Below are 25,853 nucleotides of genomic sequence, written 5' to 3'. Positions count from 1 at the left end.
TTTTTTTTTTTTGAAGAGGTTTGACAGAGGGAACTATAACTGCTATGGTCTTATCGTCCCGAAATCGAAGAGAAAAGGAAGACAGGATAGGAGAAAGCCAGCCGTTCCGGGAACGAACATTATCCCATCAGGATAAAATCCGCCCCGGGCGGGAATCGAACCCGCGGCCTAGCGCTTACAAGGCAGACGCACTACCAATTAAGCTAAGTAGGCTGGCTATCCTGTCCTTTTTTCTTCGATTTCGGGACGATAAGACCTCCGTTGTTACAGTTCCCTCTATTATAAACCACTTTAAATATTTAACATAATACTTGTAGATTTTGATGTCCAGGTATTTCTGCTGGAATGGATGGATATTATTTTAATTTTACCTTGTCTGTTTTGTCCTTTGGCACACCATGCTTCAATTGCCAAGTTCGACCCCCTTGTGACGATTACGAAAATTATAGATGACTATTAAGTACCGTACTTACCAAAGATGTGTAAAGATAGAATGACACAATGAGTTATAAAAGAGAACTAAAAATTATAGATAACCATAACTTACTAAAGATTTGTAAAGAGTGTGTGTGAGTGAGTTGTAAAAAAGAACTGATTTGAATCTACGTAAAGTCTATGGACCAGAGGATGGTCATGTTAGAACACAACGAAATGATGACAACCTGAAAGAATATGGCCTTTTTAACTTTTTCTTTAGCAGATTATAGGTAATGTAGGGCAGCTTCTGTTTAATTGCTAGCTATCTATGTAAGTAGCTTTACAATTGAAAAGAAAAATCATTCTCTTACTCAATTAAGTCAGGCCAAACAGTTAGGTGTCTGGGTGCCAAGAACAATCCCTCACTTAAAGAACAATGGATTATTATGCAAATGAGAATGATAAAGCTGGTACATTAACAACGTGGTTGAGCACATGACAAGAGCATTGTAGTCATAACTCGCACACCATGCTTCAATTGCCAAGTTCGACCCCCTTGTGACGATTACGAAAATTATAGATGACTATTAAGTACCGTACTTACCAAAGATGTGTAAAGATAGAATGACACAATGAGTTATAAAAGAGAACTAAAAATTATAGATAACCATAACTTACTAAAGATTTGTAAAGAGTGTGTGTGAGTGAGTTGTAAAAAAGAACTGAAATTTATAGATGTAACTAAGTATACTTACCAAAGATTTATAAAGAGTGAATGACACAATGAGTTATTAAAGAGAACTAGGTACTCTTTTCAGTATACTCAGTCCATGAGTCAGATCCTAACTCTGTTACACATACCTTTAGGAAGTAGAAGAGGAAGTTAGAAGTAGAAAATGGAGTTCTCTGTTTAAGGATCAGACTCATTGAAGAAAAGTGGAGTCAGTTAGCTTGGGGGTAGCTCGCCTACCTTGTAATCGCTAGTTCGCGGATTTGATCCCCACCGAGAGAGAATTTTACAAAGAACTGAAATTTATAGATGTAACTAAGTATACTTACCAAAGATTTATAAAGAGTGAATGACACAATGAGTTATTAAAGAGAACTACTCTTTTCAGTACTCAGTCCATGAGTCAGATCCTAACTCCGTTACACATACCTATAGGAAGTAGAAAATGGAGTTCTCTGTTTAAGGATCAGACTCATTGAAAAGTGGAGTCAGTTAACTTGGGGGTAGCTCGCCTGCCTTGTAATCGCTAGTTCGCGGATTTGATCCCCACCGAGAGAGAATTTTACCATAAACAAAAAAGTTCGTTCTCGGAACAGCTGGATTTCTCCTATCCTGTCCTTTTTTCTTCTATTTCGGGACGATAAGACCTCCGTTGTTACAGTTCTCTCTATTATAAACCAATTTAAATCTTTAACATAATACTTGTAGATTTTGATGTCTGCTGGAATGGATGGATATTATTTTAATTTTACCTTGTCTGTTTTGTCCTTTGCATTTCCAGGAAAGTCACTCTGGTTTTCCTCATCATCTGTGAACTCGGTGCCAACTGCATTTACGTCATCTTTGTAGCCAGCAACTTGAAAGCGGTAAGTAAATGTATGCCAAGCGGTAAGTACATCTGTATTCCTTGAGGTACCCTAATGTCACGATTGATAAAGGACTCTTGGCAGTGCATGATGTAGGATATAAGCACTTATACCACCCTGGAAAAAAAGAAGGGAAAAAAATGTTAGTACCTACATAGGTAGTCCTTGTTTAGACTGCGGGGGCAAAGGGACTTTTCAGTCTTATTCTGGTATTATAACCAGGGTGTATTCTATTCTATTCTTTTTTAGTCGCTCTCAGTACTAAAGCCATGTTTAGGTCATATAGCACCTTATCTTGTCTTTCTTCCATGAGATTTTTAAGGCTGAGTGCAGCCCGACAAAAAATATGCATATCACTTTTCACGCCCATCCAATTGTGCTCCATTCATTATTTTTGCAAGCCAATTTGCTGTCCCAGTTTTCATTAACAAAGCCATTGTGATATTGACTTCACCATATACCGACCTACCCATACGTACCGAGAAAAAAACCCCTAATTTGAAACATTTAGGTGCATTGAATTGATAAAGGACTCTTGGCAGTGCATGATGTAGGATATAAGCACTTATACCACCCTGGAAAAAAAGAAGGGAAAAAAATGTTAGTACATAGGTAGTCCTTGTTTAGACTGCGGGGGTAAAGGGACTTTTCAGTCTTATTCTGGTAGTATAACCAGGGTGTATTCTATTCTATTCTTTTTTAGTCGCTCTCAGTACTAAAGCCATGTTTAGATCATATAACACCTTATCTTGTCTTTCTTCCATGAGATTTTTAAGGCTGAGTGCAGCCCGACAAAAAAATATGCATATCACTTTTCACGCCCATCCAATTGTGCTCCATTCATTCTTTTTGCAAGCCAATTTGCTGTCCCAATTTTCATTAACAAACCCATTGTGATATTGACTTCACCATATACCGACCTACCCATACGTACCGAGAAAAAAAAAACCCTAATTTGAAACATTTAGGTGCATTGGAATAATTGACGCCTGACAACCTTACACTAATCTTTGCACTCTGTAATTAGAAGAAAACGCAGATACCTAACCTATGAGTACCTGTTACCTAAGGTACCTTAAACTTGTACATGCTTCCGAATTTGTCTCAAGGTTTGCTCGATCCTAATCTCAAGTCTAAGGTTAAGGTAACCCAAGTGATCGCGCTGTTTACCGCTTGCAAATTGGTTGAGTAATTTTATTTGTACATCTCTTTGTCTTTAGTACTGTCATGTGCCTGCCTAGTTAGCTTGGAATCGCGCCTACCTTGTGAGCGCTAGGTCGCGGGTTTGATTCCCGCCCGGAGCGACTAATTAGTTGCTTTTTTTAATTTTTTTTTTTTTTTTTTTTTTTTTTTCAAAAGCTCCTCAATCAGTGAACTTTCTTGAGCTGCAATCAAATACCTAGGTCTACATATATCACATATAAGGTCTACAATAAGTTTTTAAGACATTGAGGTCGTATGGATACGATAGCGGAGCCATGTTTCAAGATGTTTCTTTGGACATCCGACTGAAACACCTCCACACAATCTGTTGTTTTTTTTTACTGCAGCAAAAATGTCGTCGAGTGGAAACGTAGCGGTTCAAACAAATTAATTCCTTTTTCTTTCTCCACCCAGATCATGCCGCTCGAAAACGAAATGAAGAACCCGAAAAAGTTCAGCAGCAAGTTCGGCGTTCTCAACGTGGCCATGCTGTCGATAGCAATCATCTATGCCGCCTTCGGCTTTTTCGGCTACCTCAAGTACGGGGAAGAAGTGGCTGGCAGCATCACGTTGAATTTGCCACCGACCGAGATGCTGGCACAGGCGGTGAGAGTGATGCAATCTGTGGCTATCTTCTGTACATTTGCTATTCCACATTATATAGTGTTTGATATTATGTGGAATCGCTATATCAAGTTGAAGCTGGAGAAGAACGCGTGTACGCTCCTGTGGGAGTATGTGTTTCGGACTGCCATTGTCATTCTAACGTGTACGTATTTTCACCATTTTCTTATGACTGGTTTCACAATATTGGATGACTGCTATAAACTTACATGAATGGGTAAGGATTTTATTTGGAGGGACTGGAATTGATGGATAAATATAGGATATAGGTATTATATTGGTTCTGAATGACGACCAGCCTAGTTAGCTTGGACGGTAGTGCGCCTGCCTTGTAAGCGCTAGGTTGCAGGTTTGATTTCCGCCCGAGGCAAGTAACTAGAGCCTAATGGAGAAAGAACAGGTCTATGGAGAATGGAGAAAGAACTGATTTAGTCGTATTGAGTTTGATATACATAGTCGTTTTGCTGATAATCATGTCTGGGGTGTTCTCTATTTGTTTTCATACAAATCAGATTATCAGATGGAATTTTATACTTGTCATTCCAAGATTCCATGTCTCGTGTTTGTTGTTCAGTTCTTGTGCGTGTCGGCCAATGAAGAGACATCGGTCTCTTACAGGAAAAAACTGGACGTAAAATCGGAATTTTCCTCAAATAGAATAGATACTAGAAGTTGAGGCCAAGATTCTATGGCAATACTCGGAAATATGTGTAGATTGTGTAGCTATGAAAAAGGGGAAAATCCGACAGCAAATTAACATAAAAGTAATGCCGAAATGAAAGACTAAATCTCTTGCTGAGCCTTGACTTTTTTCGTTGAACTTTTGCTAAACATGATCTGGACTTGACAAACAAGATACCTTTTTGCCCTACTAACATTAGAAGATTAGATAATAGTTATTTATTTATCGCTTCTAGAGCCAGACAGTCTGATTTCTAGAGCCTTCAGTGTCCAGACTTGCTGTGTAGCTATGAAAAAGGGGAAAATCCGACAGCAAATTAACATAAAAGTAATGCCGAAATGAAAGACTAAATCTCTTGCTGAGCCTTTTTTCGTTGAACTTTTGCTAAACATGATCTGGACTTGACAAACAAGATACCTGCCCTACTAACATTAGAAGATTAGATAATAGTTATTTATTTATCGCTTCTAGAGCTAGACAGTCTGATTTCTAGAGCCTTCAGTGTCCAGACTTGGTATACTGAGGGTGTAGTTTATTTATTTGCTCTCAATAACTGCATGGTCTCAACTTTTATTGACCTGTTCCCTGTCAACTGGTTCAGAAGAAAAAAACCAATAACTGGTCTTTTCTTTTATTGACCAGCGGCTCTAAAGTGTTATAAAAACAAACTTTTTATTGAAATTCAATCCATGGGCGGATCACGTGTATAATAAATATAGTTCACAGTCACGTGTGTATGGAATAGTAAGCAGTGTGTCTTTATATGGGTGTGTACGGCCGATATGGTCCAAAGAAGTCAAAAACGTTCCATTTTATCGAACTGTTCCCTGAATTTGCACCCAGCCTGTAGAGTAGGTATCTGGTACATATTAAGCTATCAGTATTTATGACACTGGCTCTAATGAGTAGGCAGTGATATTGTTAAATAATTGTATTGTGCGATATGGAACATTAATATCGTGAGATTAAGCTTGGTGGTTAATCCCAGATAACTCAATGCCGGGGTCTTTGGTGTCACTGAATGATCAATGATTGAAATACAAACATATTTAACTTGTCTTATTTTAAAAGAGACAGGCAGACGACTTCTTGCTAAAAAAAAAAAAATAATAATAATAATTTAAAAGCATTGATATTCAAAAGAGTAGCTTTCCTTGCTGCACCTACGAGCAAATCTAAGTCGAGTGATGAAAAAATGTAGGTACATATGTATTGATATTTTTAGCTTTTGTACATATTTTCTTCTCTATTTATTTACTCGTACTTTAAATTTGTGTTTGAAAAATGTTAAGGTCTTAAGCTATAGTCATTTATTGTGATTTGTGTACACTGTACAATATACTTTATCGTACCTGAGAGCTTTAGGTCCTACACTCTTAGAGTTAAGTCCCATTTTTAGTAGGTACTTACTTGTGTGTACTCTTTTGTATATATTTATATCTACTTCTAATTTTTAATCATTACGAACTACATAATGTATATTAACTATAGGTTGTAATGGATTGTTTTTCCTTGTTCCGGTCCCTACCACAAACCCAACAGTATTCTAATCCAGGCGCTTAATACGAATATAGGTTAGGGTGCTAATGACATTATGATTGGTTCAAAAAGTTTGCCATCTTAAAGGTCAAATGTAGAATTACTTAATGACCAATCCTAGACAGGCAGTCTGATCATAAGAACATCATATTTATATAATAATATCTAGGAATTCATTAATGAAAGGTAAACATAGTAGTAATTTTAAAAATTCAACAAAAACAAAAATCAGGTGAGTAGTTATAAAAAGAGGTAATCACGAGTACCTACATTATTATCATTAGGTATGTACATCATTATACCTAGGTATCATAGGCCACCCATTAAAATTATTAAGAGCGTTACCTCCTTGTTGAGTGAGTAATTTATGTGTAATAGGTCCGTATGACTATTATTGTCCTAGGTATCTACGTAGTCTTCTGCCTTAATAGTGTAGCTATTTGTTTTACCTTTAGTAATAAAAATAGAATCACCTGTTACACGTTTTGGCACTTCATTGTAGCGTTACTTTTAATAGACCATGCAAGTGTGTAGTGTGACGTTATTTTCGCAACAGGCATTGGTTTAAAGACCAATGAAATGGAAGTTTTTTTTTCCAATAACTCTATTAAGGTGTTTGAACACTGGAAAACCATGTAGGGACTCATATAGGTACAGCTCATTTTTTTATACTGTAATTTTAATTTTATTTTGTATATTTTATTGGTTTTGTGTGTGCAATTTGCCGAGTGTTTTCTAGACTAGGATGGATTGCAAATGCGCGGCGTACTAATAAGTAGGTACGTAATATAAAAGGGAATTAAACTCTTGTCTCGTAATGCGAGAGTGGCTGAGTGCCCCCCTAGTCAGAAATAATCCTAGCTAGACGATAGGCTCTCACGAGCTGTTATCATATTCCAAAAAGTTTGCCATCTTAAAGGTCAAATGTAGAATTACTTAATGACCAATCCTAGACAGGCAGTCTGATCATAAGAACATCATATTTATATAATAATATCTAGGAATTCATTAATGAAAGGTAAACATAGTAGTAATTTTAAAAATTCAACAAAAACAAAAATCAGGTGAGTAGTTATAAAAAGAGGTAATCACGAGTACCTACATTATTATCATTAGGTATGTACATCATTATACCTAGGTATCATAGGCCACCCATTAAAATTATTAAGTATCTTAGGATTCTTAGGGATCATCCACTAAATTATTAGCTACCTTCCTAGTACCTAAGATAAAAGAATACTAATATCCTTTTCAGTACTTTGCTGATTACCTTTGGAGATTAAATTGAGGATGCTAAAACAATATAATTTCGGATGTACAATAACAATCTTAAATCCGAAACCAGAAGTGAACTTGAATTATCACGCTCTAAAATGATTAATAATATTAATATTTCGCATGTAGGTACATCTTCGAAGATATAGCCTTGTGGCTTCAATCTTGTGAGAATCTTTTTGCAAGGTTAAATATGTGGCATATGGGTAATGTAATTTACGTGTATGATGGAGTCTGCTGATTAGTTTCATTTGATTTGTGCAAGACTTTTTGTTGGCAGTATGGCGATGGATTATTGACCGGGTCCACAAAGATTAACTTAAACTTAAATTTAAGTTAAACTTGTGGATTTAAGCAATCTGATAGGATCATATAGTACATCTATAGACTAGACTAGACAAGAGTACACCTTAAAAGGAATCTTGACTTTGAAAAAAATTCAACTTTCTTTCCGCATCCAAGTATTCTTATTCCGGAAATGCAAGCAACTGAACAGTCCGACAAACGAAAGGAACAGGGCCGGATTACCCATAAGGCAGAATGGCAGACTGCCACGGGCCCCGCGCTTTTGGGGGCCCCACGCTTTGAGGACTTACACTAGATATTATGTTTTTTTTTTTCTCAAAAAAAAAAAGAATGTTGCATGATATTTTGCATGAAAGATGTGCTCACAAACATTAAAACTTCAACTGAAACGGCAAAATACATTTTAATAACAAAACTCGTAGTTCATAGGTAAAGATTGATACAAATGAATTAGGTAGGTATAGAAGTGTTTTCTAGTAGGGAGGGGGGTATAGGTCCTGGGGGCCCCGCGCCTTTGAAACTGCCCCGGGCCCTGCGGGGGGGCTAATCCGGCCCTGGAAAGGAATAATTGTGAAGTTAAAACGAATACCTCATTTTTCTGACGAGGTTTGATTTCCAAGATAACTAGGCTAGCTAAATAAAAGGAAAGGAAACGCCCAAGGGAAGAATCAAACATGTGACTTAGAGCTTACAAGGCAGACGCGCTACCTTCCAAGCTAACTAGACTGGCACTAGACCTAAATTCATTCAAAAAGACTGACATCCAACGTGCGATTAGACCAACAGTCCGACGCGAATCAACGACCCGCGACTTGGCGCTTACAAGGCAGACGCGCTGTCTTCCACGCTAACTAGGCAGCTGGCACTCACTTCATTCAAAAAGACCTATCAGTCCGATGTGCTTTGAAGGCGTAACTTATTTCACTTGCAGTCTGGTCAGTGCTGAAATTCCAAGAAGAATATCAATTAGCATCAACCTCGCCAGGTTGGGTGAGGGTTATTAGGTTATCTCTCGGGGTAAGGCAGGTCATGTCTGCAAGTCAAGGCTGTTAGTGGCAGGTCAATATCAACACAGCGTTACCTCCTTGTTGAGTGAGTAATTTATGTGTAATAGGTCCGTATGACTATTATTGTCCTAGGTATCTACGTAGTCTTCTGCCTAAATAGTGTATCTATTTGTTTTACCTTTAGTACCTAATAAAAATAGAATCTTACCTGTTACACGTTCTGACACTTCATTGTAGCGTTACTTTTAATAGACCATGCAAGTGTGTAGTGTGACGTTATTTTCGCAACAGGCATTGGTTTAAAGACCAATGAAATGGAAGTTTTTTTTTCCAATAACTCTATTAAGGTGTTTGAACACTGGAAAACCATGTAGGGACTCATATAGGTACAGCTCATTTTTTTATACTGTAATTTTAATTTTATTTTGTATATTTTATTGGTTTTGTGTGTGCAATTTGCCGAGTGTTTTCTAGACTAGGATGGATTGCAAATGCGCGGCGTACTAATAAGTAGGTACGTAATATAAAAGGGAATTAAACTCTTGTCTCGTAATGCGAGAGTGGCTGAGTGCCCCCCTAGTCAGAAATAATCCTAGCTAGACGATAGGCTCTCACGAGCTGTTATCATATTCAGACATGTGTTTTTCTCCGTATAGTTGTCGTGGGGGCGAATATGGGGAACATTAGAACAATCCTTTCTTTAGCTATATTCCTGTGGATCCTGTCCGCAGCGCCATGTCGTGGGGGGATTGGGCATTAAAGTAATCCACCATCATTCACCACCTCCACAAGACTATCCAGGTACATTAACGTAGGTACTCACTTGTATAAGGAAAGAGCTGTACCTACATACCTACCTAATCTAGATTCTAAAAAAATGTGTTCTGTAGATACTTACGTAGGTACACACCTACCTCAATAATTAGTTTCCATTCACAAGTTACTCTTAAGTCGTAAGACATAATCCACATACCTATGGGTACCTACTAGATAATCTTCTAAATATCTATTTTTAAAGTCACTTGCCTAATATAATCGGCAAATCAGTAAAACTCCAACATTTACTTTAATCTATGACTATACAGTGTGGAATAAAGTCCCTGAGATAACAGGCTAACATTTATTTTCAATTTTTGAAAGCGCTAGTTCCTTTGGAGCTTTTTCCCTGTATAGCCCTAAATAGCGGAACTTTGGTCCCGAATAACGGTACCTTCTGAAAACGGGGCCCGAGGATATTTTTGATCTAAATAATTTATCGAATCTCTGCGAAAAATTCGAGCGACTTTGGCTGAAATCTAAATGCCTGAGCACTGAGACCTCTTTTTGAATTTTTTCAAAGATTTGGCTTTAAATAGCGGCCGAACCGTGGCGCGTAGGTACATTTCTCGAGGTCCGGCCCGCAAACACTTTTGATGATCATCAACTATGGAAGCTTTTGATCATAATAATTAAAGAAATCGGGAAAGCTACCCTCTTAAGAGTCCAAACTTCTAAAGTAACCAGAGGGTACAGGAGTTTTATCGGACTCTGTATACAGAGTATACCCTGTACTCCTCGTTGCAGTGGTTATCTTCCTCTCTCCTCATGAGAGAATCTCCTAGCCAAGTTTCTCCGTGATTGATTCTCTTTCCTAATCCAGCACACGGGCAAAACCTGATCAGCAACTTTTGCTTTTTTTACAACTCCTGCAAGTTGATGTAATTTTAAGTTCGAGTTCGAGTGTTGGTCACGTGTAAAAGTGCGATTTTTTGAGTGAAAATATATTTTTATATAAGTGATCTTTTCTTTGTAAAAGTGTCTGTGTTAAACCTGTGAATTTTTAATTTTTAAACCGTCTTCTTAGGGCTACTCATTGGTAATTGTTTAATAATCTAGAGGGGTGTGATTGAATAAAGTTGTTTGGAATTTATTTGAATTACCCAATACTAAAACATTATTTTGTATTACGTGTGTTCACTGTTCATTGAGTAATTTATTCATAACTTTTGGTGAGCAGGTATCTACGTATGTGTTGGCATTGGACCTTGTTTAGCACTATTGGGGCTAAAGGGACTTTTTAATCTCACTCTTTCAGTATAGGCAGAGTATTTTCTATTCCATTCTATATAACTTCGGAATCTAATATTTATTTATATTTAGATTAGGTAGATATATAAGTAGGTACTCAGTTCGATGGAATTTACGTATAGGTACCTACCTATATAGGTAACATTGTGTATCTTAGATTACGTTTTTTCGAAATTTCTCGGAAATAGTAATAAATAATATAATATTAGATCACAACTTAATTTAGATACGATAAGGCAGCTTAAGGATGCCTTAGGGTACTCATCATCTTTTTTTATCCGGATACAGATATTAGGTATCCAAATAAAATATTTCTTTTGCCAAGATATACATACTATTGAGTAGTGGATATAGCAACTCTCTCTAGGTAGGTACCTAATATAGTGCGGATCTTTATCAGAAGGTATCCCTGAAAATCTAGAGACCTATCACACAATGTACCTACCTATCAAAATCACTTTGTCCCAAAATTTCATAATGAAATGTAGAGCTGTGTCCACACATAGATGAGGTGAAGAAGCAACCTCCGTGGCCGAGTGGGTATCACACTAGGCTTGCACGCAGGAGGTCCGGGTTCGATTCCCGGCGGGGCCGAGGTTTTTTTCGGCTCTGTGCTTGGAGTTCGGGGTGCACTCAGACTCGTGAGGACAATTGAGTAGCTACTTTAAAATCGAGTAGCGACCGACCAGAAGAGACGAGCGATACCCCCGGCGGGGCCGAGGTTTTTTTCGGCTCTGTGCTTGGAGTTCGGGGTGCACTCAGCCTCGTGAGGACAATTGAGTAGCTACTTTAAAATCGAGGAGCGACCAGTGGCGGCATTACAAGTCAAAGAGACGAGCAATAATAAATATGATGATTGAGTAAATGAAAGACTTGTAATACTGTGATACCCACAAAGTTGTGAGAAAGCTCTCTGCTTAAACACAAAGATACCATGATTTGATTTGATTTGATTGATAGATGAGGTGAAGATTTGAATCTATGTTGTAAAGAGGCATTGAGAAAAAAAAAAATGATGATGATGACAGGGTGCCACAAGTTTAGGGTAGAAGAACTCTATTATTGGGTTACTTCCCCTGATTTAGGCTGTTGGAATGCTATATATTTTTTTATAGTGTCGAGCTTCTCGCTATAGAGTTCAATATTAGAGTGCCGGATTGGGCTGCCGGCACCCTAGTTTTTCTCAGTGTAAAGATTTGAATCAGTGTGAAGAGGTGCGACATCAATCGATGGTCGATCGACGGGAGTGTGTGGACACACCTTAATAAATATTATTGTATTACTGGCAGATCCATGTAAAAGATTATCCACCCATTATTGCAGTGCATTCAAACTGATGTGATATCTATGTACCTATATAGACTATATGTATACAATAGTGCAATACGGATATCTGTTACTATAAGTGGGTACCTGGTTAACACTGTTGTTTTCTTTATCTTTTATTTATTAGAAAAGAGATAGCGGATGCAATATTTAGGAGCACTGCTAATTGCTCATACCTAAATAAAGATTAATTACTTCAATAGAGAAGGAACAAACTCCGTTCCTGCAAAAGACCCATCTCATTAAATAAACCGCTATAAACATCGTCATAGCAATTAAATAAACTAACAAAGTATTGAGTCTAAAAATACTACCCTAAAAGTCTAAAATAAAATGACAGATCAAAGTGACAGGACTGAAATGACGACACTTCCTGATCCCAAGCCAACCAATGGGAGCCCAGTGTTTACAATAGATCTTCCAGACACCAATCACAACACAGATCTTCCAGACACCAACCACAGCAAAGACCAGGAATCTGTGGCCTATGAACCGTACGACCATCGCAAAGTAAAACATGCAACATCGTAAGTACCTGTCCGAAACTACTTATGTACCTACTCAAATAACATATTAAACTCTTCGAATCTTTGTCCTCTTCTTCTCGTAAGTCCCAAGTTCTTCTTCTTTTTCTTCTTCTTCTTCTTCTTCCTTTTCTTCTCCTCCTCCTTCTTTTTCTCCTTCCTCTGCCTATTCTCCTTCTTCTTCACAGAAAGTAAGTAAGTACAGTAGAAACTCCATTATGTCAACTCTCTATTATTTCAACCCCAAAACTAGTTCAAAAGGGGGTATTTATTAACCATTTTGTTCTTTTGTATCTAAATTTTGCCCCCCTTTTCCATTCTTTTATACGGAATTTCAATTATTTCAACTTTCGATTATTTCAACTACCCTCGGTCCCAATTAGTTGAAATAATCTAGGTTCTACTGTACAGACCTTTACCTAAGTTTTGTAATAGCTGAGTTCAAAATCAGAACTCACTCTGTTTACTGTACAGACCTTTACCTAAGTTTTGTAATAGCTGAGTTCAAAATCAGAACTCACTTTGTTCGGTCAATCAAAACCAATCAATAACCTTCCCTTTCACTCAACAGTCTGTGTGATGTACTGTTACTTTATATGACCTACCTATGAAATCTAATTAATATGTACCTTGTGCGAAATTGTGGAAATATTTATGTCACAATTTTTGTGGTCATCATCAAAGCATTGAAAATGCTGTCATCTTCCAATACATCTAAAGGTGTGTGTCTCCACACATAATCGACCGACCGTCGGTAGACATCGACTGAACCGTCCATACTGCCTCGACAACATAGATTCACCTGGTCGATCGACGGCCGGTCGACTATGTTTGGACACACCTTTACAATCAACTAATTTATCGTCCTTACGAGGGAACAGAACTCAGTACAGACAAAAAAGAGAACTGAATACCTACAGGGAACAGAACTCAGGCCTCCTGCGTTCAACGCGAATAACAGCAATAAGTACAGTAATACGGTATATGAACAATATGAATATTGCAGGAAAAAAAGGACCACCAAAAGCCACACCCTATTTTCATCATTTTCTTCTCCTTCATCGCAGGTATAGTGAAACTTTATTCCACATGCTGAAAGCTAGTCTCGGTACGGGAATCTTGGCCATCCCTCATGCGTTCAAGAATCTTGGAAGGTAGCATAACTGCCTTATAAGCGTTAGGTCGTGGGATTGATTCCCGCCCGGAGCGAAATTTATCCTAATCAGATGAAGTTGGCTCGCGGAAAGGCTGGCTTTCTGCTACCCTGCCCTCCTTCTCTCTTCGATTTCGGGAAGATAAGACCTTCGGTTGTCACAGTTCGCTCTATCAAATTTCTTCCAAAGGAAAGGTGAGGTAACTGTTCTCTGAAGGGAGAAGTTCAGTGAACCTTGTTTACAACCTCACTATTGGCCTAATGGGGCCAATTAGAACAATTAGATTAATTGCGTACCTATTTTCTACCTACCAAAATTGATGTTGAAAATATATCTACCTATGTATATCCTGTCCATTTTCAGTGCACTTAGCCTTGTGAGTGAAAATTAGAGACTGATTTTCGGGGTCGGGTCGGTGTGGAATATTAATTTATTGATATACAAACTATTGGATGTCTTTATTTCGTAGCAATAAAAAAACTGCTTCATTAGAATCCAAGTATTGTCCAAGTTAACCTTTAATAATAAAATATGTATGTCTTTCATCAAATAAAATGAGCGTGGGACTTAGCAAAAAAGGGGCCATTTTCTCGTTTATAGAGGTTTTATTTTCTCGTTAAACCAGGTTTTTGGCCCGAAAATCAAGGGGATTTGAAAATTTCTTGTTTATCCAGGTTTCTCGTTTATCCAGGTCTCGTTTATCCAGGTTCGACTGTAGTCATTTATTTTGATTTGTGTACAATATACTTTATCGTACCTGAGAGCTTTAGGTCCTACACTCTTAGAGTTAAGTCCCATTTTTAGTAGGTAGGTACTTACTTGTGTGTACTCTTTTGTATATATTTATATCTACTTCTAATTTTTAATCATTACGAACTACATAATGTATATTAACTATAGGTTGTAATGGATTGTTTTTCCTTGTTCCGGTCCCTGCCACAAACCCAACAGTATTCTAATCCAGGCGCTTAATACGAATATAGGTTAGGGAGCTAATGACATTATGATTGGTTCAAAAAGTTTGCCATCTTCAAGGTCAAATGCAGACTTAATGACCAGTCCTAGACAGGCAGTCTGATCATAAGAACATCATATTCATATAATAAGATCTAGGAATTCATTAATGAAAGGTAAACATAGTAGTAATTTAAAAAAAAAAAATCAACAAAAACAAAAATTATTAGGTGAGTAGTTATAAAAAGAGGTAATCACGAGTACCTATGTACATCATTATCATTAGGTATGTACATCATTATACCTAGGTATCATAGGCCACCCGTTAAAATTATTAGATATCTTAGGATTCTTAGGGATCATCCACTAAATTATTAGCTACCTTCCTAGTACCTAAGATAAAAGAATACTAATATCCTTTTCAGTACTTTGCTGAACCAACCTCAGTGGTGCAGTTGTTAACGCGTTGGACTTCGGATCTGGAGGTTGGTGGTTCGAGTCCAAGTCATGTCATGAAATTTATCTAGGTGAAATAATCGGGGAACGATGTTTGTGACAAGCATTTAAATATGCTTAACACAATTAAAATTCCTTATACTTTGCTGATTACCTTTGGAGATTAAATTGAGGATGCTAAAACAATATAATTTCGGATGTACAATAACAATCTTAAATCCGAAACCAGAAGTGAACTTGAATTATCACGCTCTAAAATGATTAATAATATTAATATTTCGCATGTACATCTTCGAAGATATAGCCTTGTGGCTTCAATCTTGTGAGAATCTTTTTGCAAGGTTAAATATGTGGCATATGGGTAATGTAATTTACGTGTATGATGGAGTCTGCTGATTAGTTTCATTTAATTTTTACAAGACTTTTTGTTGGCAGTATGGCGATGGATTATTGACCGGGTCCACAAAGATTAACTTAAACTTAAATTTAAGATAAACTTGTGGATTTAAGCAATCTGATAGGATCATATAGCACATCTAGACTGGACTAGACAAGAGTACACCTTAAAAGGAATGTTGACTCGAAAAAATTTCAACTTTCTTTCCGCATCCAAGTATTCTTATTCTGGAAATGCAAGCAACTGAACAGTCCGACAAACGAAAGGAATAATTGTGAAGTTAAAACGAATACCTCATTTTTCTGACGAGGTTTGATTTCCAAGATAACTAGGCTAACTAAATAAAAGGAAAGGAAACGCCCAAGGGAAGAATCAAACATGTGACTTAGAGCTTACAAGGCAGACGCGCTACCTTCCAAGCTAACTAGACTGGCACTAGACGTGAATTCATTCAAAAAGACTGACATCCAACGTGCGATTAGACCAACAGTCCGACACGAATCAGCAAACCCGCGACTTGGCGCTTACAAGGCAGACTGTCTTCCATTCTCACTAGGCTGGCACTCTTTTCATTCAAAAAGACCTATCAGTCCGACGTGCTTTGAAGGCGTAACTTATTTCACTTGCAGTCTGGTCAGTACTGAAATTCCAAGAAGAATATCAATTAGCATCAACCTCGCCAGGTTGGGTGAGGGTTATTAGGTTATCTCTCGGGGTAAGGCAGGTCATGTCTGCAAGTCAAGGCTGTTAGTGGCAGGTCAATATCAACACAGCGTTACCTCCTTGTTGAGTGAGTAATTTATGTGTAATAGGTCCGTATGACTATTATTGTCCTAGGTATCTACGTAGTCTTCTGCCTAAATAGTGTATCTATTTGTTTTACCTTTAGTACCTAATAAAAATAGAATCTTACCTGTTACACGTTCTGACACTTCATTGTAGCGTTACTTTTAATAGACCATGCAAGTGTGTAGTGTGACGTTATTTTCGCAACAGGCATTGGTTTAAAGACCAATGAAATGGAAGTTTTTTTTTCCAATAACTCTATTAAGGTGTTTGAACACTGGAATACCATGTAGGGACTCATATAGGTACAGCTCATTTTTTTATACTGTAATTTTGATTTTATTTCGTAAATTTTATTGGTTTTGTGTGTGCAATTTGCCGAGTGTTTTCTAGACTAGGATGGATTGCAAATGCGCGGCGTACTAATAAGTAGGTACCTAATAAAAGGGAATTAAACTCTTGTCTCGTAGTGCGAGAGTGGCTGAGTGCCCCCCTAGTCAGAAATAATCCTAGCTAGGCGATAGGCTCTCACGAGCTGTTATTATATTAAGACATGTGTTTTTCTCCGTATAGTTGTCGTGGGGGCGAATATGGGGAACATTAGAACAATCCTTTCTTTAGCTATATTCCTGTGGATCCTGTCCGCAGCGCCATGTCGTGGGGGGATTGGGCATTAAAGTAATCCACCATCATTCACCACCTCCACAAGACTATCCAGGTACATTAACGTAGGTACTCACTTGTATAAGGAAAGAGCATGGGGAACATTAGAACAATCCTTTCTTTAGCTATATTCCTGTGGATCCTGTCCGCAGCGCCATGTCGTGGGGGGATTGGGCATTAAAATAATCCACCATCATCCACCACCTCCACAAGACTATCCAGGTACATTAACCGAAAAATCTCGGATAGTAGGTACCCACTCGTATAGGAAAGAGTTGTACCTACATACCTACCTAATCTAGATTCTAAAAAAATGTGTTCTGTAGATACTTACGTAGGTACACACCTACCTCAATAATTAGTTTCCATTCACAAGTTACTCTTAAGTCGTAAGACATAATCCACATACCTATGGGTACCTACTAGATAATCTTCTAAATATCTATTTTTAAAGTCACTTGTTCAAGAATTCTGGCTACCTTGTGGGCATTATAGGTACCATTGTGATTGGCCTGTTCAGCTGTTATTGTATCCATATGATGGTAAGTTGTTACTGTCAAACTGACTTGGCGGGGCGGAGCTCTATCGCGCTCCTTAATCAATTATACACTAGGTAGTTTAGTGAAATGTACGAGTAGAACTTTATCAAAAAAACCGGGTCTCAACATACACGCCGCGCCGTTCAAAAGAAGTTAGCTTGGAACAAACAGATAATACATTGAAGAGCTGACGTATTGGTATCGTCTCGAAACCAAAGAAAAAGGATAGGATAAAAGTCACTTGCCTAATATAATCGGCAAATCAGTAAAACTCCAACATTTACTTTAATCTATGACTATACAGTGTGGAATAAAGTCCCTGAGATAACAGGCTAACATTTATTTTCAATTTTTGAAAGCGCTAGTTCCTTTGGAGCTTTTTCCCTGTATAGCCCTAAATAGCGGAACTTTGGTCCCGAATAACGGTACCTTCTGAAAACGGGGCCCGAGGATATTTTTGATCTAAATAATTTATCGAATCTCTGCGAAAAATTCGAGCGACTTTGGCTGAAATCTAAATGCCTGAGCACTGAGACCTCTTTTTGAATTTTTTCAAAGATTTGGCTTTAAATAGCGGCCGAACCGTGGCGCGTAGGTACATTTCTCGAGGTCCGGCCCGCAAACACTTTTGATGATCATCAACTATGGAAGCTTTTGATCATAATAATTAAAGAAATCGGGAAAGCTACCCTCTTAAGAGTCCAAACTTCTAAAGTAACCAGAGGGTACAGGAGTTTTATCGGACTCTGTAGTATGTGTTTCGGACTGCCATTGTCATTCTAACGTGTACGTATTTTCACCATTTTCTTATGACTGGTTTCACAATATTGGATGACTGGTATAAACTTATATGAATGGGTAAGGATTTTATTTGGAGGGACTGGAATTGATGGATAAAAAATATAGGATACAGGTAGGTAGGTACATATTATATTGGTTCTGAATGACAACCAGCCTAGTTAGCTTGGACGGTAGTGCGCCTGCCTTGTAAGCGCTAGGTTGCAGGTTTGATTTCCGCCCGAGGCGGATTTTATCCTAAACAGATAAGGTTCGTTCTCGGAACAACTGGCTTTCTCCTATCCTGTCCTTCTTCTCTCTTCAATTTCGGGATAATAATACCTCAGTAGTTACAGTTCCCTCTACCAAACATCTTCAAGTAATAATAAATTCTTATATTTTTTCTCTCTATTTTCAGTTCTGTGCGCCGTGATGGTGCCCAATCTGGAGCTATTCATTTCCTTCAACGGAGCCCTTTGTCTCCCGTTCATGTCCATCGGATTTCCCGCTATTGTGGACCTGCTAACTTTCTGGGACCACCACCAGGGGGCGGGCAAAGTGTTCTTCGTCCTCAAGAATATCCTGGTTATTCTAATAGGACTGGTGGGCTTCGTGACTGGATTAAATGCATCCGTGAGCGCTATGTATATGGAGATATTCCATAAGAAGGAAGTCTGAGGAGCTCTTGACCTTTTGAGGAGCTTTTTACATTGGGAGCCTTTAGAGGAGCTTTTACCTTGGAAGCCTTTTGAGGAACTTTTTACCTTGGAAGCCTTTTTGAGGAACTTTTTACCTTGAAAGCCTTTTGAGGAGCTTTCTCTTTGGAAAACTCTTGAGGAGGAGGCATTTTTTTAGCTTCTTTTTTGGAAAACTCTTGGGGAGGGGGATTTTTTTTTTTTTTTAGCTTTGAATGTCGAACTTGCACACTATTGGGTCGTGAATGTGAATAGGTAACGGCTTGGAAGGCGAAACTGTGATGTGAATGTTAAGAGATTTTTGTAATTTGTTTCAAATTTAAATCATGTAAGTATTTATAAATGAGAATAATAGGATAGTATGATCACTCAATCACTCATAATGTGATAGTAAATTGATAGTGTGTCTTTATATGGGTGTGTACGGCCGATATGGTCCAAAGAAGTCAAAAACGTTCCATTTTATCGAACTGTTCCCTGAATTTGCACCCAGCCTGTAGAGTAGGTATCTGGTACATATTAAGCTATCAGTATTTATGACACTGGCTCTAATGAGTAGGCAGTGATATTGTTAAATAATTGTATTGTGCGATATGGAACATTAATATCGTGAGATTAAGCTTGGTGGTTAATCCCAGATAACTCAATGCCGGGGTCTTTGGTGTCACTGAATGATCAATGATTGAAATACAAACATATTTAACTTGTCTTATTTTAAAAGAGACAGGCAGACGACTTCTTGCTAAAAAAAAAAAAATAATAATAATAATTTAAAAGTATTGATATTCAAAAGAGTAGCTTTCCTTGCTGCACCTACGAGCAAATCTAAGTCGAGTGATGAAAAAATGTAGGTACATATGTATTGATATTTTTAGCTTTTGTACATATTTTCTTCTCTATTTATTTACTCGTACTTTAAATTTGTGTTTGAAAAATGTTAAGGTCTTAAGCTATAGTCATTTATTGTGATTTGTGTACACTGTACAATATACTTTATCGTACCTGAGAGCTTTAGGTCCTACACTCTTAGAGTTAAGTCCCATTTTTAGTAGGTACTTACTTGTGTGTACTCTTTTGTATATATTTATATCTACTTCTAATTTTTAATCATTACGAACTACATAATGTATATTAACTATAGGTTGTAATGGATTGTTTTTCCTTGTTCCGGTCCCTACCACAAACCCAACAGTATTCTAATCCAGGCGCTTAATACGAATATAGGTTAGGGTGCTAATGACATTATGATTGGTTCAAAAAGTTTGCCATCTTAAAGGTCAAATGTAGAATTACTTAATGACCAATCCTAGACAGGCAGTCTGATCATAAGAACATCATATTTATATAATAATATCTAGGAATTCATTAATGAAAGGTAAACATAGTAGTAATTTTAAAAATTCAACAAAAACAAAAATCAGGTGAGTAGTTATAAAAAGAGGTAATCACGAGTACCTACATTATTATCATTAGGTATGTACATCATTATACCTAGGTATCATAGGCCACCCATTAAAATTATTAAGTATCTTAGGATTCTTAGGGATCATCCACTAAATTATTAGCTACCTTCCTAGTACCTAAGATAAAAGAATACTAATATCCTTTTCAGTACTTTGCTGATTACCTTTGGAGATTAAATTGAGGATGCTAAAACAATATAATTTCGGATGTACAATAACAATCTTAAATCCGAAACCAGAAGTGAACTTGAATTATCACGCTCTAAAATGATTAATAATATTAATATTTCGCATGTAGGTACATCTTCGAAGATATAGCCTTGTGGCTTCAATCTTGTGAGAATCTTTTTGCAAGGTTAAATATGTGGCATATGGGTAATGTAATTTACGTGTATGATGGAGTCTGCTGATTAGTTTCATTTGATTTGTGCAAGACTTTTTGTTGGCAGTATGGCGATGGATTATTGACCGGGTCCACAAAGATTAACTTAAACTTAAATTTAAGTTAAACTTGTGGATTTAAGCAATCTGATAGGATCATATAGTACATCTATAGACTAGACTAGACAAGAGTACACCTTAAAAGGAATCTTGACTTTGAAAAAAATTCAACTTTCTTTCCGCATCCAAGTATTCTTATTCCGGAAATGCAAGCAACTGAACAGTCCGACAAACGAAAGGCATATCTGTTACTATAAGTGGGTACCTGGTTAACACTGTTGTTTTCTTTATCTTTTATTTATTAGAAAAGAGATAGCGGATGCAATATACAGAAGCACCTTGAAAATTGCTCATACCTAAAGAAAGATTAATAACTTCAATAGAGAAGGCAAGGAACAAATTCCGTTCCTGCAAAAGACCCAATCGGTAACATCTCATTAAATAAATCGCTATAAAGTATAAACATCGTCATAGCAATTAAATAAAGATAAAAACTAACAAAGTAGGTATTGAGTCTAAAAAGACTAAAATGACAGATCAAAGTGACAGGACTGAAATGACGACACTTCCTGATCCCAAGCCAACCAATGGGAGCCCAGTGTTCACAATAGATCTTCCAGACACCAATCACAACACAGATCTTCCAGACTCCAACCACAGCAAAGACCAGGAATCTGTGGCCTATGAACCGTACGACCATCGTAAAGTAAAACATGCAACATCGTAAGTACCTGTCCGAAACTACTTATGTACCTACTCAAATAACATATTAAACTCTTCGACTCTTTGTTCTCTTCTTCTCGTAAGTCGTAAGTCCCAAGTTCTTCTCCTCCTCCTTCTTCTTCTTCTTCTTCTTCTTTTTCTTTTTCTTCTTCTTCTTCTTCCTTTTCTTCTCCTTCTCTTTCTCCTTCCTCTGCCTATTCTCCTTGTTCTTCTTCTTCTTCTTCTTCTTCTTCTTCTTCTTCTTCTTCACGGAAAGTAAGTAAGTACAGTAACTCCTCGATTATTTCAACTCTCTATTATTTCAACTCCAAAACTAGTTCAAAAGGGGTATTTATTAACCATTTTGTTCTTTTGTATCTAAATTTTGCCCCCTTTTTCATTTTTTTTTTTTTTTTATACGGAATTTCAATTATTTCAACTTTCGATTATTTCAACTACCCTCGGTCCCAATCAGTTGAAATAATCGAGGTTCTACTGTACAGACCTTTACCTCAGTTTTGTAATAGCTGAGTTCAAAATCAGAACTCACTTTGTTCGGTCAATCAAAACCAATCAATAACCTTCCCTTTCACTCAACAGTCTGTGTGATGTACTGTTACTTTATATGACCTACCTATGAAATCTAATTAATATGTACCTTGTGCGAAATTGTGGAAATATTAAATTTATGTCACAATTTTTGTGGTCATCATCATAGCATTGAAAATGCTGTCATCTTCCAATACATCTAAAGGTGTGTGTCTCCACACATAATCGACCGACCGTCGATAGACATCGACTGAACCGTCCATACTGCCTCGATAGCACAGATTCACCTGGTTGATCGACGGACGGTCGACTATGTTTGCACACACCTTTACAATCAACTAATCTATCGTCCTTACGAGGGAACAGAACTCAGTACAGACAAAAAAGGGAACTGAATACCTACAGGGAACAGAACTCAGGCCTCCTGCGTTCAAGGCGAATAACAGCAATAAGTACAGTAATACGGTCTATGAACAATATGAATATTGCAGGAAAAAAAGGACCACCAAAAGCCACACCCTATTTTCATCATTTTCTTCTCCTTCATCGCAGGTATAGTGAAACTTTATTCCACATGCTGAAAGCTAGTCTCGGTACGGGAATCTTGGCCATCCCTCATGCGTTCAAGAATTCTGGCTACCTTGTGGGCATTATAGGTACCATTGTGATTGGCCTGTTCAGCTGTTATTGTATCCATATGATGGTAAGTTGTTACTGTCAAACTGACTTGGCGGGGCGGAGCTCTATCGCGCTCCTTAATCAATTATACACTAGGTAGTTTAGTGAAATGTACGAGTAGAACTTTCTCAAAAAAACCGGGTCTTAAGATACACGCCGCGCCGTTCAAAAGAAGTTAGCTTGGAACAAACAGATAATACATTGAAGAGCTGACGTATTGGTATCGTCTCGAAACCAAAGAAAAAGGATAGGATAGGATCCTAGGAGAAAGCAGGCCGTTCCGAGAACGAACTTTATCCGTTTAGGATAAAGCTCACTCCGGGCGGGAATCGCACCTTCAACCTAGCGCAAGGCCGGCGCGCTAGCCCCCAAGCTGACGCAGTGACGCAATCCGCAATCTCACCGTTTTATTTCCCATTCCAGGTAGTGGCCCAGTACGTGCTATGCAAAAAGAAGAAAATCCCTAGTCTAACATATCCGGAAATAGCGGAAACGGCCTTATCAGAAGGTCCCCCGTCTGTGAGGTGGCTTGCTCCGTACGGACGGTACGTATTCCCGGAAATCGTCTTATCAAAACTCCTTCTTATCGGGGCTTATGGACGAACCTCATTTGTGTGCCATGTAATGGCACTTGCGAAAATGTATTGTGTTGATTATTTCATGGCGATAACGCAGCACGGGGTATGCTGTTGATGCAAGTTGGTGCGAGTATTTTGAGGGTCATTTTCGGATGACTATAGTAGAGGCTGTACCTATACTGTACCTATGGGAAGGGCCAGTCTAGAGAAGGCCCTATCGCTCCTATGTACGTCCTACGTACAAATATTTGGTTGGTAATAGTTCACCATTCACCACAATTACCCATGTGTATTACCTACCTAGGTGAATTGATAAATTGACCTGATATATCTTTTATAATCTACATAATTATGTATGTACTAGCTGAATTCCGTCGCTTCGCTCCGGAATCCCGCTAGTTCATCCCGAGGCATGGCCAATCTTGTGGTTCATCCCGAGGCATGGCCAATCTTGTGGAAAAGGCATGGCCGAACCCCTAGAGCATAAAAGGAATATCGCTGCCAAATTGCAGCTTGCTAGGTGTGGTGGTTCTCGAGATAGGGCGATCAGTGTGTGAAATGTGAATGAGTTCTCGTTCTTATAATATAAGATTTACTAGCTGAATTCCGTCGCTTCGCTCCGGAATCCCGCTAGTTCATCCCGAGGCATGGCCAAGCTTGTGGAAAAGGCATGGCCGAACTTGTATTTTTATCAAACTAAAAACATAAACGAAACTCAATATTAGGCGAGCGAGGAAAAGTTTTCTCTCCCTCAGTCTCTGCACTCTGTGTATTTCTTATGGTGATTTTAGCGATCAAAAATTGATCATATCTCAGGATCGGTTTAGATTTTCGCAAAATCCTTTCTTATTGCACACCTAGACCATAAAAGGAATATTCCTACCAAATTTCAGCTTTCTAGGTGTTGTGGTTCTCGAGATAGAGCGATCAGTGTGTGAAATGTGAATGGATCTCGTTCTTATAATATAAGATTATAAACGATGTCTTTCATATTCCCTTTAGGTCGTGAATCTCGTGATTATGGTCATTCATCTTTTCTAGAAGACACTTCCTATCAGGGGTTAATTTCAACGCACATTTACACTTTTTATCCACACACACCCATCTTTCGACACCATCTTTTAAAAGTTTATGAAAATTAAAGTTATACGAATCTAAATGCTTGAGATTGCGAATCCAACAGAGGAGGAGGATGGGGAAGAAAATGAGGAGCATGTAGAAGCGGATGTCGTGGTCGCCGTAATATTGATCCGCCACCTGTTGGAATGAGGAAACAGGAGTTCTGAATGATTTTTTGGAAGAGGTTTGAAAGAGTTAACTGGTAACTGCTAGGGTCTTATCGTCCCGAAATCGAAGAGGGAAGGAAGACAGAATAGGAAAAATCCAGCCGTTCCGAGAACGAACCTTATCCCATCAGAATAAAATCCGCCCCGGGCGGCTCTTAATGGAAAGGCAGTGGTGAACGAATGAAATGGGTTGCACGTTTTCAATTGATTATTTAGCCAAGCAATAGTTAAAGGGGATTTCAGTCCTACTCTTATCGGTTTACCTTTGCGGCTAACACATAATACTGTGTTACGTCCAATTACCGTGTTAGTCGATAAAAACTCCCAATCCACCAGAATTGAACCTGGACCTTCAGCCTACAACTCTACTACCTATTCGTATATGATACGAAGTAGACATCAGTACCCTAAAGTAGTACACCTTAATGTAGGCACTAGGAAGATATATGATCTGGTTTGGCTGAATGAATTGATTGTGTACCATCAACTTCTGACTTTCATGTTTTATGACATCAAAGGAAAAATTTATCACGACCTCACAAACAACATGGCTCGAGATCCAGTGACTTGATTAAACTCTGTTTTTCCATTAGGTATTTAAGTATGTAGGTAATGTAGAGTATGTATGTACATATATGTACTATCTGTAGGTATTAATAGACGTGAGCTAATTCTATGAAATGTTCGTTCTCGGAACGGCTGGCTTTCTCCTATCCTGTTTTCCTTCTCTCTTCGATTTCGGGACGATAAGACCTTGGACTCTATAAACACCAACCTCCGGGTCCAAAATTCTTTAACATTGCATCATGTTGTTTGGCAACTCACCTGACTTAAGTTGCTCGCAATGAACAGCAAATAAACACACAGGGCCCCTATTTCGTCGACAATCATTGCCGTGAACGATAGACCCCTGAAAAACAAGATCGATTTGTTAAAGAAGTAACTAACTAGAGGTAAAGAGGTACCTTTGCTAGGTCAAGAAGTCGAATGATAGGGTCATGTTTAGAGCAGTAGAGGTGGTAGGTAATGCACTATATAGTACCATCAAACTGTGAAGTCTACTTCTACATAAATATTATGCTCATCCCTACCCCCCCAAAAAAGGTGAACTTTGAGAACCAAAATATTACCGTCCGTAAGGTGCTAGCCATCGAAATCTTGCGGGCCCC

General features: G+C 38.0%; 2 protein-coding genes across 9 annotated transcripts in view; both read left to right on the top strand.

Annotated features, from left to right (window-relative positions):
• LOC103519340 (proton-coupled amino acid transporter-like protein pathetic) overlaps positions 1-19,144 on the top strand; it is a 24,084-nt gene extending 4,940 nt beyond the window's left edge. Inside the window, exons 2-4 of the mRNA XM_026830883.1 lie at positions 1,896-2,057; positions 3,564-3,985; positions 18,711-19,144. Of these exons, the coding sequence (XP_026686684.1) occupies positions 1,896-2,057; positions 3,564-3,985; positions 18,711-18,970 (844 nt within the window). The 3' untranslated portion in view covers positions 18,971-19,144. The remainder of the gene's footprint in view (positions 1-1,895; positions 2,058-3,563; positions 3,986-18,710) is intronic.
• On the top strand, positions 10,243-23,698 carry LOC103519339 (proton-coupled amino acid transporter-like protein CG1139). 8 transcript variants are annotated; one of them, XM_026830891.1, is made up of 4 exons: positions 10,243-10,504; positions 21,366-21,614; positions 22,695-22,845; positions 23,244-23,698. In XM_026830891.1, the coding sequence occupies exons 2-4, from the start codon at positions 21,421-21,423 to the stop codon at positions 23,511-23,513; spliced, it is 615 nt and encodes a 204-aa protein (XP_026686692.1). In that variant the 5' UTR covers positions 10,243-10,504; positions 21,366-21,420; the 3' UTR covers positions 23,514-23,698. The 8 variants fall into 8 exon arrangements, with proteins under 8 accessions (XP_026686692.1, XP_026686690.1, XP_026686689.1 ...); XM_026830889.1 differs by having other exon boundaries at positions 21,349-21,614; XM_026830888.1 differs by having other exon boundaries at positions 10,244-10,504; positions 21,275-21,614.
• The last annotated feature ends 2,155 nt before the right edge of the window (positions 23,699-25,853 follow it).

Source organism: Diaphorina citri, unplaced genomic scaffold, assembly GCF_000475195.1.
Source record: "Diaphorina citri unplaced genomic scaffold, Diaci psyllid genome assembly version 1.1 scaffold2676, whole genome shotgun sequence".
Classification (NCBI taxonomy): Eukaryota; Metazoa; Arthropoda; class Insecta; order Hemiptera; family Psyllidae; genus Diaphorina; species Diaphorina citri.
The sequence above is the reverse complement of the archived record's forward strand: the minus strand, read 5'-3'. Positions and strand labels throughout refer to the sequence as shown.

Excerpts from the sequence above, each read along its gene's own strand:
- LOC103519339 (XM_026830891.1), top strand. The coding sequence starts at position 21,421 with ATGACAGATCAAAGTGACAGGACTGAAATGACGACACTTCCTGATCCC. Across the intron at positions 21,615-22,694 it reads AAAGTAAAACATGCAACATC|GTATAGTGAAACTTTATTCC; the intron begins GTAAGTACCTGT and ends CCTTCATCGCAG. Across the intron at positions 22,846-23,243 it reads GTTATTGTATCCATATGATG|GTAGTGGCCCAGTACGTGCT; the intron begins GTAAGTTGTTAC and ends TTCCCATTCCAG.